The sequence below is a fragment of the Microtus oregoni genome, unplaced genomic scaffold, assembly GCF_018167655.1.
Source record: "Microtus oregoni isolate MIOR12 unplaced genomic scaffold, Mior012 000011F_ref0000422, whole genome shotgun sequence".
NCBI lineage: Eukaryota > Metazoa > Chordata > Mammalia > Rodentia > Cricetidae > Microtus > Microtus oregoni.
Genome location: NW_024543070.1, coordinates 20,177,016 through 20,199,794, shown reverse-complemented (window position 1 = coordinate 20,199,794; position 22,779 = coordinate 20,177,016). Strand labels below are relative to the sequence as shown.

General features: G+C 44.0%; 1 protein-coding gene across 2 annotated transcripts in view; it reads right to left on the bottom strand.

The window, feature by feature from the left end:
- The window catches only part of LOC121453403 (band 4.1-like protein 4A), a 198,043-nt gene that overhangs the window by 103,283 nt on the left and 71,981 nt on the right, over window positions 1-22,779 (bottom strand). For both annotated transcript variants that reach the window (XM_041660152.1, XM_041660153.1), the window contains exon 3: window positions 5,298-5,402. In XM_041660152.1, the coding sequence (XP_041516086.1) occupies window positions 5,298-5,402 (105 nt within the window). The remainder of the gene's footprint in view (window positions 1-5,297; window positions 5,403-22,779) is intronic.

Sequence of the window (22,779 nt, the reverse complement as noted above, 5' to 3'; positions counted from 1 at the left end):
GCTGCATAGGGTGAGCTAGCCAGGGTAATGCTGGAGCGCTCACCTTGGTGGGGAGTTGGGGGAGAGCTGGCAGGCTGACCAACCTAGCAACACCCAGGCCCAAAACCAGGGCTGTGAGTTGGCCCATCCCAACATCCACCCCATCTACGATCTGCCAGAGCATGTGAAGGGGCTGGTCCTGCAGATCCAAAGCTGCAGGATCTCCACAACACAGGGCAGCAACAGGATATCCAAGAGGAGTCCCAGTGAGGCTTTAGTATTGATATGATAGTGTAGCAGAAGCCAGAGGCCTTGAACCAGACCAGCGACTCTTTGACACCTGCAAGTAAAGATGTAGGAGCTAAAAAAATCTGGCTTATAATAAATGTTTTTATATTCTTCTTAAAGAGAGAAGAAAAAGTACAATGCAATTGTACTTTTAATTAAATATAAATTCACTGATTTCATTAAGAGCGATTTGACAGACTTTACAATGTCAGTATTTATGGCAAACCAAGATTTGCAACTGCACAGGTAAGATTTTTTTTTTAAGTAGTTGAAAAAACTCACTGCCTTCAGAATCACGAAAGAACAAAGACCTCAGGGAGAGGACGAGGCGTGTCTAGTTTGAAGGCACACTGGGTGCCTGAAGGCCATCCAGGCGATGAATAAGAAGGGCTAACAATTTAACCACCAGCCTCGGCACTCATAGAGATGCCCTCAGTGATCACTGCCACCCTGGGGAGCCAGTACTATCAGCTCACCACTATACAAATGGAGAAAAGAAGCAGAAGTGAGGGAGTGTCGCCAACGCCACACAGCTCTCTGGGGAGCAGAGTGCAGTTTAAAGCCAGACAGCCCCGACCTTCAACAGTCTTTGCACATGATGATATCTCTGGGGATACCTGAGCTCGAGACACTAATTAGGGGAAGGGATCACCTGTCTTTAGACAATAATGTGTCTCAGGAACAGACGCACTACCCAGGAAGAACACCTATTTACCCTTGGGGAAATGAGCACTCCACAGCCCTATGAGGATGTTCCTCTCCTTCCCTTAAAGGGAAACGTAGTCTTCCACGGCTTCTTTCCCAGGCACCCTTTATCCGCTGACATCACTCTCCCCAGGCCACTACACGGCTTACATGCTGCTCCTCACAAAGTCAGAGGGATCCCTGAACAGACTTTCCTACTTCATCCTTGTCCTCTGTTCCCCTATCAGGTTCCAAAAGATGCCCCCGAACAGGAAAGTCCATGTGTAGCAAGTGTGACAATCTTCTTTCCTTCCCAATATTATCAGTCCTTATAGGGATTTCCCAAAATATACAGCAGGGGAAAGCTCACATACACTGTAAAATACATAATCTGGATGCAACACAGAGCATAGTGTCATTACTCAGGGCAGAGTGCACTCGGTGGACAAGATCACATTCAACATGAGAACGTCTGGAGGTAGCATTGCATGCAGGAGCCTCTGCAGCATTCAGACATGGGGAATCGAGGATAAAATCTTGATGAATGACAACATTTGGGGCTGAGGCAGAGTAGAGTACTTGCCTATTACATATAAGGCCCACATATAAAACAAGTACCCCCCCCAAAAAAAAAACAAACAAGAAAGACAAACTCAATGCTTCATGGAACAGAAAAAGGAAGAGAGGCCATAAGAATCATCAAAAGAAAGTCTGAAAAGAGAAAAACAAGGAATCTGTGCTCTCATTACAACAAAATATTTCAAGAAAGAATAAGTCACTGTGGCCAATGAAGCAGAAAGGCGTGGTTCTTTGTAAGGCTAAGAATGCCTCTGGCAGCTCCACAGCAAAGATGTAACAAAAAATAACTATGTTAAGTTAACTAAGAGAAGTTAAGGAACACGTGAGATCTCAGAAGTGGCTTCTACATTAGAGATGTTTGGGCATAACCCAACATTGCCAGGAAATGGAGAGGAAGAGCAGAAAAGGGAGCAAGAGCTATCACAGAAGAAGGGAGAGGCCAGAAGATTGAGCACAGGGGCATTGACACTCTTCCCTGTGACGGGAGGGGAAAAGACAGTGTTTGGGAACGGAAAGACTCAGAAAGTTATTTCCGATTGTCTATTGTTTTGGTGACGCCAGGGAACAGCTCACTGAAGGAAGACACCCATGTGCCACTGTTACCTTTGTGTCTGACCTTTCCCTTTCTAGAGGTCAGAGGACAGCAGGTCTAGAGGCATGATTCTCAGAGCCAGCTCCAATTCTATGAGAAAAGTTCTGAGCACCTATGACTTCTGCCTCTGAGACAGTAATTAGGCAAGGGGCCTCAATGTCTCACTGAGAGACAGCACAGTTCAAAGCACTGCTGTACTAGCCAGGAGTGGCACTGGGCATCACAGTTATCCTTACGATGGTTTCAATGTCATCATACACACCTCTACATTTTCCCAGGGATAGTTAAGAATCTAGACCTTGTTTGTTCTCTCCTTCCCTACAGACGGTGTTCTTCTTCCTACGCTACGAAAGAGAATGAGCGCTGCTTCCTCTCACCCTAGTTTCCAGAGAAAAGGCCAACTGTATGCTCAATGCCTTCTAACCTATAGAGATCTTCCATGGAAATCTGCCTTGGCCCCATGACACTGTAGAGGGTTGAGGGCAAGGGCATTTAATTTTCAGCACAGAGCAGGCTCCTGCTATGGTTTGGACAGAATTAACTACCACCCAAGCGCACGTGTGGAAAGCTTGTGGCTTGGTGTGGCAGTGTTTGGAGGTGACACAGAACCTTTAATGGTGGTGAATACGTAGACTGCTGAAGGAGTTACCCCCACAGGGAAGCGCTGTAGTTCCCCTGAGACTTTGGTTAGCTCTTTAGAGAAAGCTGTCATACACGAGAAAGGCATGGCTTCTCCTTGTCTCTCTCACTTCTCCTGCCATGGGGTCTCTCCCATATAGATACAGCCCTGCTACTTTATGCCATCTTCCATGAGGTCCTCACCAGATGAACAAACGCCGGCATCATGCCTTTGAACCCAAACTGTAGGCTAAATATAACTCTTTTCTTTATTCATTACTCAGGTTCGGGTGTCTCATGACAGTAAAATGAAACAGAAAGTACAGATATTAAGAGTTAAATGAGCAGGGCGTGGTGGTGCACACCTTAATCCCAGCACTTAGGGAGGCAGAGGCAGGCGGATCTCTGAGAGAGTTAATTGAACTAAGAAACTTGACCACCTATCAGGAAGAGACACGGGACTGAAAGGTATCTGTGAGCCTGACGGCTGTCCATTTCACCACATCACGCTCCACTTGCAGGAGTCTCTGAACCCCTAAAAACTGGCCTGGTTCCTTTCAACCTCTGGTTATTTTCAAATTCTTAATGCTTAAAGTGAAGAAGACCATGCTACAACTCTAACACTGTGCCTGTGGCCAACAGATCTCGCCATCCCTCCCCACAGCAAGGAACCCAAGTGCTGCTGAAGCAGCAACATTGCTCACACGCACCAGGGACACTCGTGCAGCCAGAGTCACAAAGGGGCCCTGCTCATCTGCCAGAGATCTCACTACACAGGAGCTTAGCAGTGCTGTGCAGGCTTCTGCCTAATGTGAAAAATCTACACTACAGTCTTACACTTCTCCTGAGCAAGCAAGATGGAAACTCTCCTCCATATATCCACGAGACTTGCTTTCTGCTGCTGTAACAAACCGCTATAGTCTTGATGGCTTAAAACAACAGAAATGTATTCCCTTATCACTCTGGAGGCTGTAAGTCCAAAATGAATTTTACTAGGATAAAATAAAAATGCATGCAGGCTGAACTCCTCCTGGAGGCTCTCTCGGGGGGCAGACACTTCCTTGCCTCCTCCCCAGCTTTTGGAAGCCACCCGCGTTCCCTAGCTCAAGGACCTCTTCTAGTAATGCACCACTCCAACCTCTGTTTCCATCGTAACATCTTCTCCTTGCTCTCCAGCCTTCCTCTCTCACATATGAGGGCACTTGTCATTGAATCACCTTCAGAGAAGATAAGGTCTGTGTAATTTCAGCAAGGCAGCCAGTCTTTCCAGGCAAGGTCTGGCATCCATCAGAAAACTGCGTTTGTCTCTGTTAGAACAATGTATTGCTAATAAAATATGAATGCAATCTGGGGAACCCGCCAAAGCCTCAGTTTACCATTCTGCACAGGTTTCCACTTCCACTACAGCGACCTGTGGCCTATACGGGACAGAGGCCAGTGAATCTCTGACTATGCCTGTAATATAACACGCAGTAATGCCCACTTGCCTAGCAGAATGCAGTGCAGTTCTTTCTATGATGATCTACCTGACACCCCAATGTTTACCTCGATTCTATGTTTCTCCTGAGAAACAGAACAGACTGTGAAACCAGCCACAAACACACCAAACGCTCAGCATCCTTCACCCTCAGCAGCACCTCGTTCCCTGCTTCTTCTCACCCTAAGGGATCTCGAGGACCATGCTCTGTACTGACTTCACTCCCCAAATACCGGAGAGCCAGCAGACCTGAAAGGGGAGGAAAAGCTCTTCATTTCAACACGGCTGCGCAGGACAGGAAATAAACAGCCAGTCGGGGCATTTCTAAGATAAGCCTCCAAGCATTCTGCGTAAGGTTCTTATCTATAGGAAGTTAAAATCTTTCTTAGACTAAATCAACAAATATCCTTTCATCCTTCAAAGTCTATCACCTCCAAAGTCTTCCCAGTGTGGCAAACAGCACAGCGACTCTACCCTCTGAGCAGACAGGATGGTAACCCGGGCTAACCTGTGACAGCAGACATCAGAAGGAAAAGGCAGACTGTCTCTACTGTGCTCCCTCCCCCAGGCTGAAGAACAGAAACCTCCTGACTTTCCTTCATTACAACCACAGCCACTCTCAAAACTTCACCAGGAGGTGGGAGACACACATGTTCTTTCTTTGCGTTTCCACTCTTATAAGGCAGTAATGTCCCTTCCAGAGATTCTCCTCCCAACACTGTGAGACAGGGAACAGTAGGACACGGAAAGCCCGCCTACAAGACGGTGGCAAAAATGGAAGCCATATAAGCCACCAGTAAAATGCAAAACTGCTTTCATGAAAAGAAGTGGTGAAACCAGCAACTTTATAGGCTTTGTGAGAAGAAAAATTACAGAGAAATTATCATGAGAAAACGAGAATGAAATTTCCAAAGTCATTTTCAGTTCCAAAGAAGCTAACTGCCTAAAATCACACCCAGAAAGGTGTGTGTGAGAGAGAGAGAAGGGGGAGAGAGGGACAGTGGGAGAGACAGAGAGAGAGAGAGAGAGAGAGAGAGAGAGCGCGCACAGACAATTGTAACATGAAGTGATTGTACTCACTGTCTGATGGCTTCTGTCACAGTATCGCAGCCCAAAATAATCTATCTCCACGAGATTTATGTGCCGGAAAACATGGTCAAGGACAACGGAACCTTTTGTAGACTTCTGCAAAACAAGCCACAGATTGCTTTTTAACAAGGTGTCGTGTCTTCCTCCATGGGACAAAATCAAATTCTCATCTTTTAGGAGCAGCCCTCACAGGAGCTTAGCACGAGACCACACTATTCTCTCCAGGTTTTGCCTCAGCTACAGAGATAGCTGAGCTATAAATTACAGCATATTAAAGAAATAGTCTTAGAAAAATCACCTTAAACTTTAGGAGTATCAAGTTAATATAAGCCCCTTCCCTTGTGGGATTACAAATTCTCTCCAGGATAAAATGTTTCTTTGTTTTTCAATTTTCTGTGTATAGTGGTTTTTCTGCATGCTTGCCGGTGCTTCCTGTATGTGCCCATTGCCCACAGAGGTAAAGAGGGGGCATCAGATCTCCTCTAATTGGAACTATAGAGAGCTGTAAGCCACTCCCTGAGTTCCGGGAATTGAATCTGTGTCCTCTGGAGGACCCAGTTCACCTGCTCTCCAGTTCCAAAATGCTTCCTTAAATAAAGATAACTCTCTATGTAAATAACATTTAATAAATTCGTTAAGCATCATGATGGCTACAATTCCCATAATTCTTTCATTTAAAAAATGATTTCCATAAGCACCAGTACATAAGCTTACAGGTATATAGAACAGAAAATCTATAAAATTAAAACAATAGCCCAAGATTTTATTTTTTTAAGCCTAAATCCATAGATTAAAGCTGCTAAATATGTGTTGCAAAGCCTTGTGAGGATACTTTACTTGGTCTCTTACACATGAATATAGATAAAAAGAAAACATTTATTGGGGTTGCATTTTAAGTGCGCACACACGCACACACACACATGCGCTACTCTGTCTTCTCCCCCCAAAAAAAACTCATGCATAGTATAAATAAGGCCCTGGGTTCAGGCTTCTTAATATCTTAGACATAATTATTTGCAAATACAAGAAACATGTAGGTAGCAAGCAGCATGCCACACTGGTCTTGACACTGATCTATCAGAACAGCCGTGTGCACCATCAGTCTGACCTTCCTCTTCTCTGGCCTCATCATGAGCACTGAACGAAACCCCCATTGCAGTCATTCTTTCCTAGGCTTCTGTTCAATTGCAGCTTCTCTTAGACAATTGCCACGAGCTGCGTAATTGTATCAGGTAATCCTTGTATACCACAGGGCTTTTAGAAAATAGATGACGATATGAAGTAATAAAATTACACACTTGGAAAAGATAGTCCTTCTTACAAACCCCCAAATCTCTAAATTACACTAAATTGCCCCCTGCATGCTCAAGGTCCACTAACCTGTTTTCTCAAAGCCAAAAGCCCTTCTATGGTGGACTCACACACTGCTGAGAAGCTTCTGACAGAATAACAATGGCACTTCCAGTAAATGCCTCTTGGTGCTCGTGTCCCTATGTATTTCTCTGCGATATACATCTGGAAATGCAATCACTCAATGGAAGAATATCATACTTAAAACTATAATTCACTCGGTGAAAATGCATGTGCCCGCATCCTTGCCAAAACTTGCGTTGAGATGGGAGGTATGTGGCAAAGGGGAACTGTTTTATTTATATTTCCTTGACTCTACTAAAAACAAGTTGTCCTTGCTCATGGGCTTACCAGTCCACTGCATTCCCTAGCACAGGGGCTGGGGAGTCCATAACTCGGTTTACGAGCTGACCCTCTGATACCGTAATACATGTACAATTTTATCTAGTGTATTAACTCTTCACTCCATCTGGAAATTATTCTTTGTGCTTGGAACAAGGCCTAACTTTGCTTCCAAATGGGAAAAAAAACCTGTGCCATTGTTTACTCAAAATGCACGATTTCTTTTAGAAAATGCCTCCATTAGAACAGACTGTAGGCAAGCCTATAACACGGTTTCTAAAATAGTGACTTATGGGGGAGGGCCCATTTCTCATAGTCCTGAGTTCTATTTAAGGGCGGGGGGGGGGGAAGGCATATCAATCCACACATTTTCGAACACCTGATTTTTGACAAAGAAGCAAAAAATATCAAATGGAAAAAAAATAAGAAAAAAAAAAAGGCTGCACCAGTAAGCAACACCCTTTTTGCTTCTAGGTTCCTGCCCTGTTTGAGCACCTGTCCTGACTTCCTTCAGGGATGGACTACATATGATGGAAGCAGAAGACAAATAAACCCATCCTTCCCAACTCGTTTTTGGTCATGGTGTTCATCATAACAATAGTAACACGAACTAAGACATGTTTATACATATAATCTTAAAAAACTTTACCTATGTTTTGTGGCAAAATTATAGAATTCTCTTCCCAAGAAAAGATATCTCGTCATCCCCTCCAGAACCTCTCAACATAATGTCACAACCCTGTCACTGTGTGTGAGATGGAACAGGGACCATGAGACAAAGAAATCACCACTGGTGAGTTGGTGTACAACACACAAAGCAGTTACTCTAGCAGAAGAGAAAGACACGTGCTTAAGGACTCCAAGTGTCCTTGTCACTTGTGTCGGGTAAAAAGTCCAAGCTCACTTCCAAGTTTCGAACACCCACCAATTCTTTTTTTTTCTTTTTTTTAATTTATTTATTTATTAAAGATTTCTGCCTCTTCCCCGCCACCACCTTCCATTTCCCTCCCCCTCCCCCGATCAAGTCCCCCTCCCTCATCAGCTCAAAAAGCAATCAGGGTTCCCTGACCTGTGGGAAGTTCAAGGACCACCCACCTCCATCCAGGTCTAGTAAGGTGAGCATCAAAAAAAAAACACCAATCCCTGAGCTCAAAATGCCACCAATGCCTGAGCTTGTCCCAAGCAGAAGACTTGAAATCCCACCGAATCCCAATCCTGGACATCTTCACCCTGGAAAACTCTGCCTCCAGGAAACCCTGCATAAGCCTGTCCTCTGCTCAGTTCCCTGCTGCTTCTCACCCAAGCAGAGGCAGTCACCCACTCGTGTCTTTCCCAATGAATCTCTTGTGTGAGGTTTGTTGTACGGTGTGACTTTGTGGTATCCTAGACCTCTCCCCTCAGAGCTGTAGCGGCTGCACTGGGGAAACCTTTCCTGTCGGCGCTGTAGCACAACTTGAAAGACAGAGAGGATGGTCTAAGAAGCTGTGTGTGGCTGGATTTAAAATGACCATAGGAAACGTGGGCGTGTCTGTGAGTGTGAAGTCAGGAAGGTTAAACTGAAGAGCAAAGCCTTATACGTTCAGGACTTGGGTCTTTCACTGAGTGAAGGAGAGAAAGCTGTGCACCAGCAGCCTCCTCCCCACCCCACCCCATTTCCTGACTGTCTTCATTTGTCTTCTATTTCTGTAATTAAACACTGACCACAAGCAACTTGGAGAGGAGAGGCTCTAGCAGGCTTGCACATTCTCATCACACTCCATCACTGAGGGAAGCCAAGGCAGGAACTAAAACCGAGACGACAGAGAAATGCTGCTTACTGACTTGCTCACGGCCTGCTGAGTGATTTCTTATACACCCCATGGCCTCCTGCCCAGGGTCAGCACCACCACAGTTGGCTGGGCCTTCCGCATCAACCATCAACCAAGAAAGTGTCCCCAAAAACTTGTACACAGGCCAAACTGATGGGTTCCCTCTTCCCGAGGACAAAACTAGACCAGCGCACTGACTAAGGAAGTGATGTGGCCAGCCATCCCATGCATGCCTTTCCTGATGAGACAGACCACGTCTCTTCTGAAGCACGGCCTTCCCATTTTAAGTTGCCTTTTCTGGCTTTTTTACCCTGATAACTAGAAAAGTAATACACTCCGTAAGCGCCCCAGGAGCTGAAGCAGCCTCTAGCTGACAGCCAATAAGGAAAGAACTACCCCATAGTCGCAAAACTGAGCTTCTGCCAGTAGCCAGAATCAAAAGAGCGGACTCTTGTGCAGAGTTCACAGCTAAGAGGCCAGCAGACAGATACTGTGTTTGGTGATCCTGGACTCTGAGGACGGCACCGGGAGGCAGTCAAGGGTTCACACTCAAGCCACCATACCTGTAGCAATCTGTTGTGCTGAAACAGAAAGCTCGCAAGGCTTATTCTTGGGTCGTTACAATGATATGGCTGTTATCATTCTGATTGGCTACAGCTTGGTTAATGTCCTAAGGAACAGCTCATATGATGACATTAGTTTTACCCACAGCCATCCTGTTCAACTCTTATTAAACAAATGTGGCAGTCTTGTCTTTTGAGATCACCATATTTTCTACTAATAAATGCTAAGAATTCTGTTCTTGGACAGGAGTGGTGATGCACACCCTACGCAGAGACAGGCTACTCTCTGGATTCAAGAGCAGTCTGCTCTACATGGAGAGTTTCAGGCCAGCCATGAATTCACAGTGAAACCCTGTTCCAAATTTAAAATAAAAGAATTCTTGTTCTTCCTTCATAAAACACCTCTGATTAATTACCTCTCTTTTCTTATTGCATTGACAAGGACCTCAGTTACTGGCTTCTGTGAGAACACGGCATGCTCTACGTCCTTCTCTTTCTGGTACATTGGAACTGCTTCTAAAATCTCACTACTAAACATGATGGATGTCACACAGCCTTGAAAGGTACCCTCTTTCAAGGAGAAGGTCTCTTTGTCTGCTTTCTCTGCCTTTTTGTTTTGAGTTTTCATTTCTAATCAAGAAGTGCTTACTCATCAAGTTCTCCTTAGAAAGCAGAGACGGCTGTATGACTCTTGGTCTTCCATCTGACTTACATGTTCTTAATGAAGACGTTTTCATTTTAGTTTTCTGTCCTGGGTATATAATATGCACACCTTCCCTACCTGGAGAGAAGTTCCCACTGTGTGTTGGTGGGGGTTGGAACCAGAACCCCCCCCCCCCCAGTAACTGAAGCCGGGCCATAGACACATGGCCTAGTTTTCACTCAAGGACTCTGACCTCAAAACAAGAGATGCAAACAGAGCGAGGACCTAGAATGATTTGGTCAGACGTGTCCAATAGTGGAGGCATCTAGTCGTGGACCCAGCTGCAACAAGACAGAATGATTATTGACTCCTAAGGCAGGTTTTCCATTATTCCATCCCAGTCAGGGATGGCCAAACAGTGCAGCACCTGCCTTCCCTTGCCCTATGGAAGCAGGGATGCTTGGCCTAACAGCCAAGATAGTGTTCTAAATAAAATCCAAGTGAGAGTATAAAAAAATGTCATCACAAACACGACTTATTCTAGCAATCTTAAGCATACCCATGGGATTTTTAAAGCTAATTCTGGTCTATGTCACTATGAAAAAAATTGAAAAGTTACCAAGTATGTCATAGGCTCCACAGACATCAACCTGATGGGAACCCAGGCTTTACCTGGCCTCATACATCCATGGCAACGAAGCCTGAACTACTACTTGATCCATCACTGCCTCAGCCCATGACTCGGGCAATAATTCTTACCTTCTATTGCTTCCTGGTGTTTTTCAGGAAATACAAAGAAATAAACTCTGGCCAAGTGAAAAATCGTATTCTCTTACCACCCCAAGAGCTATGGAATATGTCTAAACAGCTTTCCTGTTACTTCAAAACGCTTACAGCAAGCTAGAGTGTGAGGCTAATCTCCCATCCGTATCTCTCCTTTGGGTCTTTTCTTCTGTACAGACATAGAGAACAGGATGCATAAATGGAGCTCCTGACATCCTATCCCCAAACAAGCCAACAAGAAGCAATTCATGAACAAAAATGGAAAGAATTATGCAGGAAATACTGGAGACTTTTTAAAAAATATATAAGTCAAGCTTTCTCTATGAACACTACTTTAATATTCCCACATCCACTAGGAATGCTAGGCACTCTTTCATATGCATAATCTACTTATAGGGCATGAAACGGCCTAACGTGCTTAGTCATGAAGAGCATACGCAAAAGCAAACTTAGACAACCGCCTCGAAGCTTGATGTAGTGGCTCGAGCCTGCAGTCATAGCCCTTGGGAGGCTTACAGAGGTAGATTGCCATGAGTCTGAGGGCAGCCTAGGACACAAAAGGAGACCCTGCCCCCCAAAAAAGGAAGAGATCCAGGGAGCCACCTCAATGCGGAAGTTATGAGACTTTCTTACATATGAGGAAGTCATTCGTCTTTAAAAACCATCATTCCCGAAGAGCCAGAACACAGTCCGCCAAGCCTTCTGACAGCTTTGTGTTCCCACAGAACCTGCTTCTGAAGATATGCAGGATTATTTTTCTTCCTTCAGAGACGGAAAACCCTCCACAGAGAAGCCACAAGGAGAGCATCCCGTGTTAGGCAATGAATGTAGTCCTGACCTAAGCAGGAATAGGACCACTCCCAATTCCCTCTGTAGCAGCAGGGGTGTGTCTACACATGCCCCGAGCCCTGAGTGCAAAGCCCAGTCAGCGCCAGAATCTGGGGTTCCATTCTCCTTTCTTGTGTGTCCTAAGAAACCATCCTCCAGTAAGGATTCTGGGGTACAGCTCCGTGACAGCAAGCCTGCCTAGGATTCTCCACCTGCCTGCTCCCCCATGTCTGGCTCCCTCAGTCTTGCATAGCCCAGGCTACCCTTTAACTTGATATGTTAGCTGAAAATGACTCTAAATTCTGGTCCCCCACAAAAGCCCCCCATCCCATGCACTGCTAGGATTATAGGCCTGTGCTACCACACCCTGGATGCTTCGTGTGGTACTGTGGCTCAAACCTAAAAAACAAGCACCCTACCAACTGAGCTTACACCCTGTCCCAAATTATCACTCCCTGGGAGATGGGGAAAAGGAAACTAGTAGTAGGGACCAGAAGAGAGGCAGATGTGGGGTACAAAGAGCTGTAGTAAGGGATGTCCGTGTCTGTTATCAAGACATTAAAGATAAGGGGTGACAAAAAAAATCTTAACGAAACCTCTGAAGGAAGACAAGGAGAGACCCGGTTCTCATGTATTACACGTGTAAAATATTTTTAAAATCCACAGGTCCAGCAGTAGAGGTGAGGCATCACCTTGTCTGTCCAGTGAGGCTACACTGTTGTGCATTTGGCATCTGCTGCAGAGGATGCGAAGAAACCGTGCAGGGAGCTGGGCAGTGGTGGTGCACACCTTTAATCCCAGCGATCGGGAGGCAGAGGCAGGTGGATCTCTGTGAGTTCAAAGCCAGCCTGGTCTACAGAGCAAGGGCCAGGACTGGCTGCAAAGCTACAGAGAAACAAAAGCAAACAACAAACTAAACAAAAGAAAGAAAGAAAGACGCGGCAGTAAATGGGGACAGGACAGGAACACGGCAGTAAGCTGTGAACTGGCACTTCATTCGCATTTAAAGTTTCTTCAGGATGTCTTAATCTGATTTCCTCTTTAGCCCTTCCTTGCAGCAGTCAGACATATCACAGGCCAGGAGACTCCACTGCAGAGGCCCAGTTCCTCCAGCCCTCAAGACAAGCCCTTCGGCCCTAAACCAGACGGCTACCTTCATTTGAAACTGAAGAAAAGCTTGATTCTTTTCTTCTTTTTAGCAAAGGAAAAGGCCTGGGTGTGACTGCAGTTAGCATCGCTGCAGTTTTCCTGTCTATTTCTAAGAGAGATCCAGAAGCCACTGAAGATGTAATTATAACCTCGGCACTTAGCAACATGCCTAAGGAGTTTCTAAATAGATAAACAAAATTCTGCCTCTAATAATTGGCCCCCACCAGCAAGACTCTCACAGCAGTGCTGAGTAAGAACTCCACTGTCAGAAAAGGTGTTCTTCACACCTTGGGGGGCCCTTGTGTTCTGGATGATGGCCATGTTCCCCTCCTTCTCTGGAGGATGCGTCTGTCATTTGTCTTTGGAGGTCTCAGCTTTGATGACTCTCTATCCATAGGACTTACAAAGTTTCTTGATTTTGCCTGTCTCTAAATTTACTTGATCTTTATTAAGTTCTCTTAACTTAATACTTAAAGTAATAACTTTATTACTTCTCTTTCCTATTAAAGTGGAGATGTTCTACACCTGACCTTTATCCAAAAAGCTGAGAAGCATTAAAGTTTAGATGGTTTGGAAGCAGGTAGTGCTGGCTACTATATTCCACTTCCTTTGTGAATAATCTTATAATCCCGAAATGCCTTAAAAGTTCACTGAATGAATACTAAGAGCCGATGCACAATTGCAAAACAGAACTATAATAAAAACATCAGACTTTTCCTCTCATATCCTATGAGGCTTCCATTTTCCCTGGCCAGTCAGACTTAGGCAATAAAGAGGAAATGTGTGGATTTACCTGCCACCCTACTACCTCAGAGAAGCAAAATCGATTCACTTCACTTTTATTAAAAATTTCCCTTTGTTTCAGTGATATATAATTCTAAGAGACTTGATCTATTCTAAAGGTACAATAAGAAATCGGTATCTTATGCTTGAAATTCCTAAGATTCTAAGAAACACAGTCCTGAAATTAAGTTATATATAATACATAGAGATGTATAATGTTTTCCATGCAATAAAACACCTCTGACAAGAATCCCATCATTTTAAAAAACAAAGAAGACTAGTCCTAAGACAGTTAAGCAAACAGGGAAAAGCCGTAAGTGTTACAGGACACTCGTCTGCTTTTAGCAAAGAAACTCCCAGTGGCAGTGCTGGACTGTGAACTGTGTCTTCTAACTCGGCCAACAGACACAGGTCGTTCCCATACCAGCAACTTTGCAGAAACGACAGTTTCTAGTAGAGACTTGGATATTATCTTAGAGAACAGCTCCCAAGGAGGACAAGCGGTTTGGAAATACCACCAATGGGCCTTTGAACCAGAACAAAGGATCCTTCAAATGAGTAATAACACCTTCGCAGATTAATGTGACATTACAAACCAGAAAGGCAGGTTTGGGCCAGCCACACAGAATGATATCTGCACTCAGGACAGCCTGCTCCTGCGCCAAGGGAAAATGAGCCTTGCAAAGGTCCCCACCGCTGGGCCTGTGAGAACCTACTCTGTCTTATTTACTATTTTGAACGGAAGGATTTCCATGGAAAACACAAATCATATTAAATATTTTAGCACAGGTCCAGTAGAGTACAGTAAGTAGGGACCTGGAGGGACCACTTCTCAGGAATCTCTTGTCAGGCAAGCAAGCAAGGCAAAGCAGCCCTGGATGGCTTTTAACTTTCATTTACTAGGAAAACCCTTTATTGTGGGGATAATGATTTGTTTTTCAAGTTGCTGTATTTTCCATATACAATTTATGTATCCTGATAAACTTGGAATGAACTTTTCTCAACCTTTAAGGCTCCAACTACTTACTGGTCTGCACCAATCTCCACACTTAGCAGCATCCAACAGCAACCACTTGCTCATGCCTTAAATTTGGCCAGGGCTCAGGACAGCTGGTGTTTGTTCATCTGTGTTGAAGCCTCCAGGGTGACCTCACTCACGTGTTGACAAGTCACCTGGAGTGGGTGGGGCTGGCTCATCCCCTCCCCCACCTTGTAAGTCTACAGCAAGAGACTTCATTCTAAGGTAAGTCGGGGCTCAGAGCACATAGACCAAAGCTGGACAGTACCAGGCTTGCTGCGCGCTGTTGATTAAAACAAACCAGAAGGTCAGGCCAGAGGGAAAAGAGCAAACATAGATTCCTTCCCTCTACAGGAGGCGTGGCGTGGACCTATACTGCGTGCAGGGAGGAAGCAGCGGTTGGCATTTTTGTAGACAGCAGACTTGTTTGCCTCCCAGCCAGGTTCTGTTCTTTACAATGTTTTCCCCACCTAGCTCATTCTTTCTCTCATATTTCAAATTACAATAAAACAAAAAAGAGTAAATTATTCTAGCCGTCTAGTTTTAAGAAAGTATGTTAAAATGCTTTCAGATACCTTCAGCTTCACGAGAGCTCTGTGAAGCGGGCATTTTATTTCTATTTTACAGGCAGCATACTTAGTGCCACATAGAAAGGCGTGGGACGGGATTTCTACCTAAACGTATTTGGCTTAAAGCCACAACTCATTCCATGACAGCAGTTATTCTCAAGGCGTGGGGGACATTAGGAACCTTCTGTGGGCCCTGAAATCAACAGCACTCCTGTGTGGGTCACACCTGTAACCCAGCACTCGGGAGGCAGAGGCCAAGTGTTGCAAGTTCAGGACCAACTGAGCTCCAGAGTGAGATCTTATCTCAGACAAACAGCAGAACGGCCCTTATGATATCATTAGTTTGATAGTTATCACTTCACACTCCTTTTAGAAGCACTGATATGGTTCCTGACGGCACCACAGAGAACATCAGACAGTAAGAGACTCCAGGTATCTGCTATTAAGTCACATGGTAAAAAAATCTGTAAAAGTACAAAGTGAACATTTTACTTCACTGTGCAAAAAGAACTATGAAATTGTTTGTGAAAATAATGTTGTTAATATGAAAGTTTTATAATCATATTTATAATTGTATTGTTGTTTTGAAACAGAGTCTCATGCAGCATAGGCTAGCCATGACCTTGCTAAACAGTAGAGGATGACCCTGAACTCCTGAGTCTTCTGCCTCTGTTTCCAAATGCCGGAATGAAAGGCGTACATCAACATGACCTGTTTACTTTCAAGTGCTGGGATGACAGGCATATGCCAACATGTCCTGTTGCCTTATGACTTAAGGAGTTGTGTTTTTTTACTATTAAGTTTGTGGCTATTATATGTGAAATTTTTTTTTGAGACAGGGTTTCTCTGTAGCTTTGGAGTCTGTCCTGGAACTAGCTCTTGTAGACCAGGCTGGCCTAGAACTCACAGAGATTCGCCTACCTCTGCCTCCCGAGTATTGGGATTAAAGGCATGTGCCACCACTGCCCGGCTGTGAAATGGTTTTTATTGTGACATTTTCATACATAAAACCATTGTGTTTTGTCTGTACACACTCCCCCCAATGCCCTCCCGCAACCTCTCCCCCTCTAGTCCTCCTCTTCTTCCTCAAAATGGCCCTCCAATCTTCCCAATCACACACACACACACAATACACATACATACACATGTATGTCCCATTGCTCCCTCTTGAACTAGTCTAATTTCTCAGTTTTAATTTACAACAATAGTATATGTACATGGTGATAATCTATATAAGCAAAATTTCTCAGTCATTTTAAATAGCGTAAAAACTCCAAACTAAGCAGCTTGGGAATCTCCCCTGTTATTCTAAAGACAAAATTATATTCTTGGTGATATGTCTATATATAAATAAAACATATATATATATGTATTTTTAATAGGAAATGCTCTTTATTGTTTTATTTCTGTGGACCAGCCCTTCTTTGTTTTACACATGAGGAAACTGGACCCAAGGGTGAGCTGCCCACAGGCCACATACAGGACAACTAGCTACCAGTCTAAGAACAGTGTCAATGCAGCGTGACAGTCACTAAAGCGAGTGTTGTCCTCCCCCAACGTCTGAATGATTGTGTCACCACAGGAGCCTGTACAACGCACGTCACTAGTGAGGTGAAGCCCAGAGAAACAGAGAGGAGCCATGCACGAGGCTGCTTAGGGACTCGCTGACAGGCGGCACCACGCTCCAACACTAGAAATCCTAACTTCACAAGGAGGCCATTTCCAAGACCAATTTAAGAAGTACACACTCCAGTTTCATGGGTTTTGCGTTAAATAATTATCAGTGTCTGAAACCCAAGGTGAACTTCCATTCACAAGGGCCATCCTCAAAAATGTGTCAAGTTCATGAAGTCCAGGATCTTTCTAAATTTGTTATAGTGTCCTAGATTGGGTTTCAGAATGAGAAAGGCTATTAGAAGGAGGTGCTGCTGGAATCCGTAAGTAGTCGTAGTTTAACTACTAAAATTGCATCTGTTAATGTCCTTATTATGACAATACAGTTGAACTCCATAAGAGCAACATGAAGGGAGGGTGACATGGTATTCAGTGCTTTAATTCTCATAACTCTACTACAAACCTAATTTTATGGTATCCCAAAGAGGATTTAGAAATTGGCCTTTAGCTTTTGGCGCGTGGCATCGCCCAGCGCAGCCTATCTGGGCACTGGGTCCGAGTACCCGGGGCTCCCGGGCGGGCAGCAGTTCCTTTGTTTCTGTGGCCTGCCTGCACCAAGCGGGGTAGGCGCTTTGTCTGCGAGCTGCCCAACCAGCACGGAGGCCTGATCTTTCGGCGCCAGGAGACCCAGCATTGGGGTGAGTTTCTGGCCCACGGCGCCAGCCTGGGACGGGGAGCTCGGGGGTTTCTTGGCCCCCTGTCCTGCTTGGGCTCTCTGCTGCCTCTTTCTTCCTGGCCCGCCCAGCTTCCGTCCAGAGCCCTCCCCACTTCGCCCCCACTGCCCTCTTTTGGCGCGTGGCATCGCCCAGCGCAGCCTATCTGGGCGCTGGGTCCGAGTACCCGGGGCTCCCGGGCGGGCAGCAGTTCCTTTGTTTCTGTGGCCTGCCTGCACCAAGCGGGGTAGGCGCTTTGTCTGCGAGCTGCCCAACCAGCACGGAGGCCTGATCTTTCGGCGCCAGGAGACCCAGCATTGGGGTGAGTTTCTGGCCCACGGCACCAGCCTGGGACGGGGAGCTCGGGGGTTTCTTGGCCCCCTGTCCTGCTTGGGCTCTCTGCAGGGCCTCTACTCCCCGGGTGCTGCCTCTTTCTTCCTGGCCCACCCAGCTTCCGTCCAGAGCCCTCCCCACTTCGCCCCCACTGCCCTCTTTTGGCGCGTGGCATCGCCCAGCCCAGCCTATCTGGGCGCTGGGTCCGAGTACTCGGGGCTCCCGGGGGGGGGCAGCAGTTCCTTTGTTTCTGTGGCCTGCCTGCACCAAGCGGGGTAGGCGCTTTGTCTGCGAGCTGCCCAACCAGCACGGAGGCCTGATCTTTCGGCGCCAGGAGACCCAGCATTGGGAGAGCCAACATTGGGGAGAGACAGCGTTTGGTAGGCAAGGAGACCTAATCCGGTAAAAGAAGATCCATAGGGAGCATTTGGAAGAAGAGATGGGCCGACGTCAAGGCAAGAATTCGCCCAACAAGCTGAAAAGCAACATGAAGCTACCAGAAACAAGCGACCTCACAACGGGAGGACAAGAACCCCTTAATCAAGAGGAAGGAGAAAAGATTGACTTCATGAAAGTGATTGACAACCTTAAACAGCATGTAAAAAACGCCCTTATAGAAATGGATGAGAAATATAACAGAAAGTTTGAAGAATTGAATAAATCAGTGAATGATACCCTAGAAAACCAAGGAAAAACAATCAAACAGATAATGGAAACAGTTCAAGACCTGAAAACTGAAATGGAGGCAAAGAAGAAAACACAAACAGAGGGCCGTCTGGACATGGAAAATCTAGGTAAACGAATAGAGACTACAGAAACAAGCATAACCAGCAGAATACAAGAGATAGAAGAAAGACTCTCGGATTCTGAAGATACCATAGAGAAAATAAACACACTGATCAAAGAAAACAGCAAGTCCAACAAACTCTCATCACAAAACATTCAGGAAATATGGGACACAATAAAAAGACCAAACCTAAGAATAATAGGAGTTGAAGAAGGAGAAGAAGGGCAGCTCAATGGTCCAGAAAATCTATTTAATAAAATTATAGAAGAAAACTTTCCCAACCTAAGGAAAGATTTTCCTATGAAGGTGCAAGAAGCATACAGAACACCGAATAGGCTGGATCAAAAAAAAACATCCCCTCGCCATATAATTATCAAAACACAAAGCATACAGAATAAGGAAAGAATATTAAGAGCTGCAAAGGAAAAAGGCCAAATTACTTATAAAGGTAAACCTATCAGACTTACACCTGACTTCTCCATGGAAACCATGAAAGCCAGAAGGTCCTGGATAGATGTACTGCAGAAACTGAGAGACCATGGGTGCAAGCCCAGATTACTATACCCAGCCAAGCTTTCATTCACTATAAATGGAGAAAATAAAATTTTCCAGGATAAAAACAAATTTAAACAATACGCAGCCACAAATCCAGCCTTACAGAAAGTAATTGAAGGAAAATCACTAACCAAGGAGTCCAACAATGACCACAATAACTCAGACATCTAGAGACCCTTCACCAACACAAAACAAAGAAGGAAAACACACAAACTCTACGACTAAAAAAAAAATGACCGGAGTTAACAACCACTGGTCATTAATATCACTTAATGTCAATGGACTCAACTCACCTATAAAAAGGCACAGGCTAAGAGATTGGATAAGAAAACAGGATCCAACATTCTGCTGTTTACAAGAAACACACTTCAACCACAAAGACAGGCACCTACTCAGAGTAAAGGGCTGGGAAAAGGCCTATCAAGCAAATGGACCTAAGAAACAGGCAGGTGTGGCCATACTAATCTCTAACAAAGTTGACTTTAAACTTAAATCAATCAGAAGAGATGGAGAGGGGCATTTTATACTCATAACAGGAACGGTTCATCAGGATGAAGTCTCAATCCTGAACATCTATGCCCCTAATATAAAAGCACCCACGTACATAAAAGAAACATTGCTAAAATTCAAGGCAGCCATCAAACCGCACACACTAATAGTAGGAGACTTCAACACTCCTCTCTCACCAATGGACAGGTCAATCAGACAGGAACCTAACAGAGAAATAAGAGAATTAGTGGAGGTAATGAATCAAATGGACTTAACAGACATCTATAGAACATTCCATCCAAATAGGAAAGAATATACCTTCTTCTCTGCAGCTCATGGAACCTTCTCGAAAATCGACCACATAGTCGGTAACAAAGCAAACATCCACAGTTACAAAAAAATATTAGTAACCACCTGTGTCTTATCAGATCACCATGGATTAAAGTTAGAATTCAACAATAATGCTACCCCCAGAAAGCATACAAAGTCATGGAAACTGAACAGTCAACTATTGAACCATAGCTGGATTAAGGAAGAAATAAAGAAAGAAATTAAAGTCTTCCTGGAATTCAATGAAAATAAAGAAACAACATACTCAAACTTATGGGACACTATGAAAGCAGTCCTAAGAGGAAAGTTCATAGCACTAAGTGCCCACTTAAAGAAAACAGAGAAAGCTCACATTGGAGACTTAACAGCCCACCTGAAAGCTCTAGAAAAAAAAGAAGCAGACTCACCTAGGAGGAGTAGAAGACTGGAAATAATCAAAATGAGGGCTGAAATCAACAAAATAGAAACACAGAAAACAATACAAAAAATCAATGAAACAAAAAGCTGGTTCCTGGAGAAAATCAACAAGATTGACAAACCACTATCCAAGCTAATCAAACGGCAGAGAGAGAATTTGCAAATTAATAAGATCAGAAATGAAAAGGGGGACATAACCACAGACACAGAGGAAATTCAGAGAATCATTAGATCTTACTACAAAAGCCTGTATGCCACAAAATTGGAAAATGTAAAGGAAATGGATACTTTTTTAGATAAATATCATATACCAAAGTTAAATCAGGACCTGGTGAACAATCTAAATAGACCTGTTAGTCGCGAAGAATTAGAAGAGGTTATCAAAAACCTCCCTACCAAAAAAAGCCCAGGACCAGATGGTTTCAATGCGGAATTCTACCAGATCTTCCAAGAAGATCTAATACCTATACTCCTTAATGTATTCCACAAGATAGAAACAGAAGGGTCATTACCAAACTCCTTTTATGAAGCCACAATTACTCTGATACCAAAACCACTCAAAGACTCAACCAGGAAAGAGAACTACAGGCCAATCTCACTCATGAATATCGACGCAAAAATCCTCAACAAAATACTGGCAAATCGAATCCAAGAACACAACCGAAAAATTATCCATTATGATCAAGTAGGCTTCATTCCTGAGATGCAGGGCTGGTTCAACATACGAAAATCTATCAATGTAATCCAGCATATAAATAAACTGAAAGAAAAAAACCATATGATCATTTCATTAGATGCTGAAAAAGCATTTGACAAAATTCAACATCCATTTATGTTAAAAGTCTTGGAGAGATTAGGGATACAAGGGTCATACCTAAATATAATAAAAGCTATATACAGCAAGCCAACAGCTAACATCAAATTAAACGGAGAGAAACTCAAAGCCATCCCACTTAACTCAGGAACACGACAAGGCTGTCCACTCTCCCCATATCTCTTCAATATAGTGCTTGAAGTTCTAGCAATAGCAATAAGACAACATAATGGAATCAAGGGGATTCGAATTGGAAAGGAAGAAGTTAAACTTTCGTTATTTGCAGATGATATGATAGTGTACATAAGCGACCCCAAAAACTCCACCAAAGAACTCCTACAGCTGATAAACAGCTTTAGTAATGTGGCAGGATACAAGATCAACTCCAAAAAATCAGTCGCCCTCATATATACAAAGGATATGGAAGCAGAGAGGGAAATCAGAGAAGCTTCACCATTCACAATAGCCAAAAACAGCATAAAATATCTTGGGGTACATCTAACCAAGGAAGTGAAAGATCTATTTGACAAGAACTTTAAGGCATTGAAGAAAGAAATTGAAGAGGATACCAAAAAATGGATGGACCTCCCTTGCTCTTGGATTGGGAGGATCAACATAGTAAAAATGGCAATTCTACCAAAGGCTATTTATAGATTCAATGCAATCCCCATCAAGATCCCATCAAAATTCTTCACAGATCTTGAGAGGACAATAATCAACTTTATATGGAAAAACAAAAAACCCAGGATAGCCAAAACAATCCTATACAATAAAGGATCTTCTGGAGGCATTACCATCCCTGACTTCAAACTCTATTACAGAGCTACAGTAATGAAAACAGTGTGGTACTGGCATAAAAACAGAGAAGTCGACCAATGGAATCGTATAGAAGACCCGGATTTTATCCCACAAACCTATGAACACCTGATTTTCGATAAAGGAGCTAAAAGTATAAAATGGAAGAAAGAAAGCATCTTCAACAAATGGTGCTGGCACAACTGGATGTCATCTTGTAGAAGAATGAAAATAGACCCTTATCTATCACCGTGCACAAAACTCAAGTCCAAATGGATTAAAGACCTCAATATCAGCCCGAACACACTGAACCTGATAGAAGAGAAAGTGGGAAGTACCCTACAGGAGCTGGGCACAGGAGATCGCTTCCTATGTATAACCCCAGAAGCACAGACATTAAGGGCAACATTGAATAAATGGGACCTACTTAAACTGAGAAGCTTCTGTAAAGCAAAGGACATAGTCAATAAGACACAAAGGCAACCTACTGATTGGGAGAAGATCTTCACCAACCCCACAACAGACAAAGGTCTGATCTCCAAAATATATAAAGAACTCAAGAAACTAGACTTTAAAATGCTAATTAACCCAATTAAAAAATGGGGCACTGAACTGAACAGAGAATTCTCAGCAGAGGAAGTTCAAATGGCCAAAAGACACTTAAGGTTGTGCTCAACTTCCTTAGCAATCAGGGAAATGCAAATCAAAACAACTTTGAGATATCATCTTACACCTGTCAGAATGGCTAAAGTCAAAAACACCAAGGATAACCTTTGCTGGAGAGGCTGTG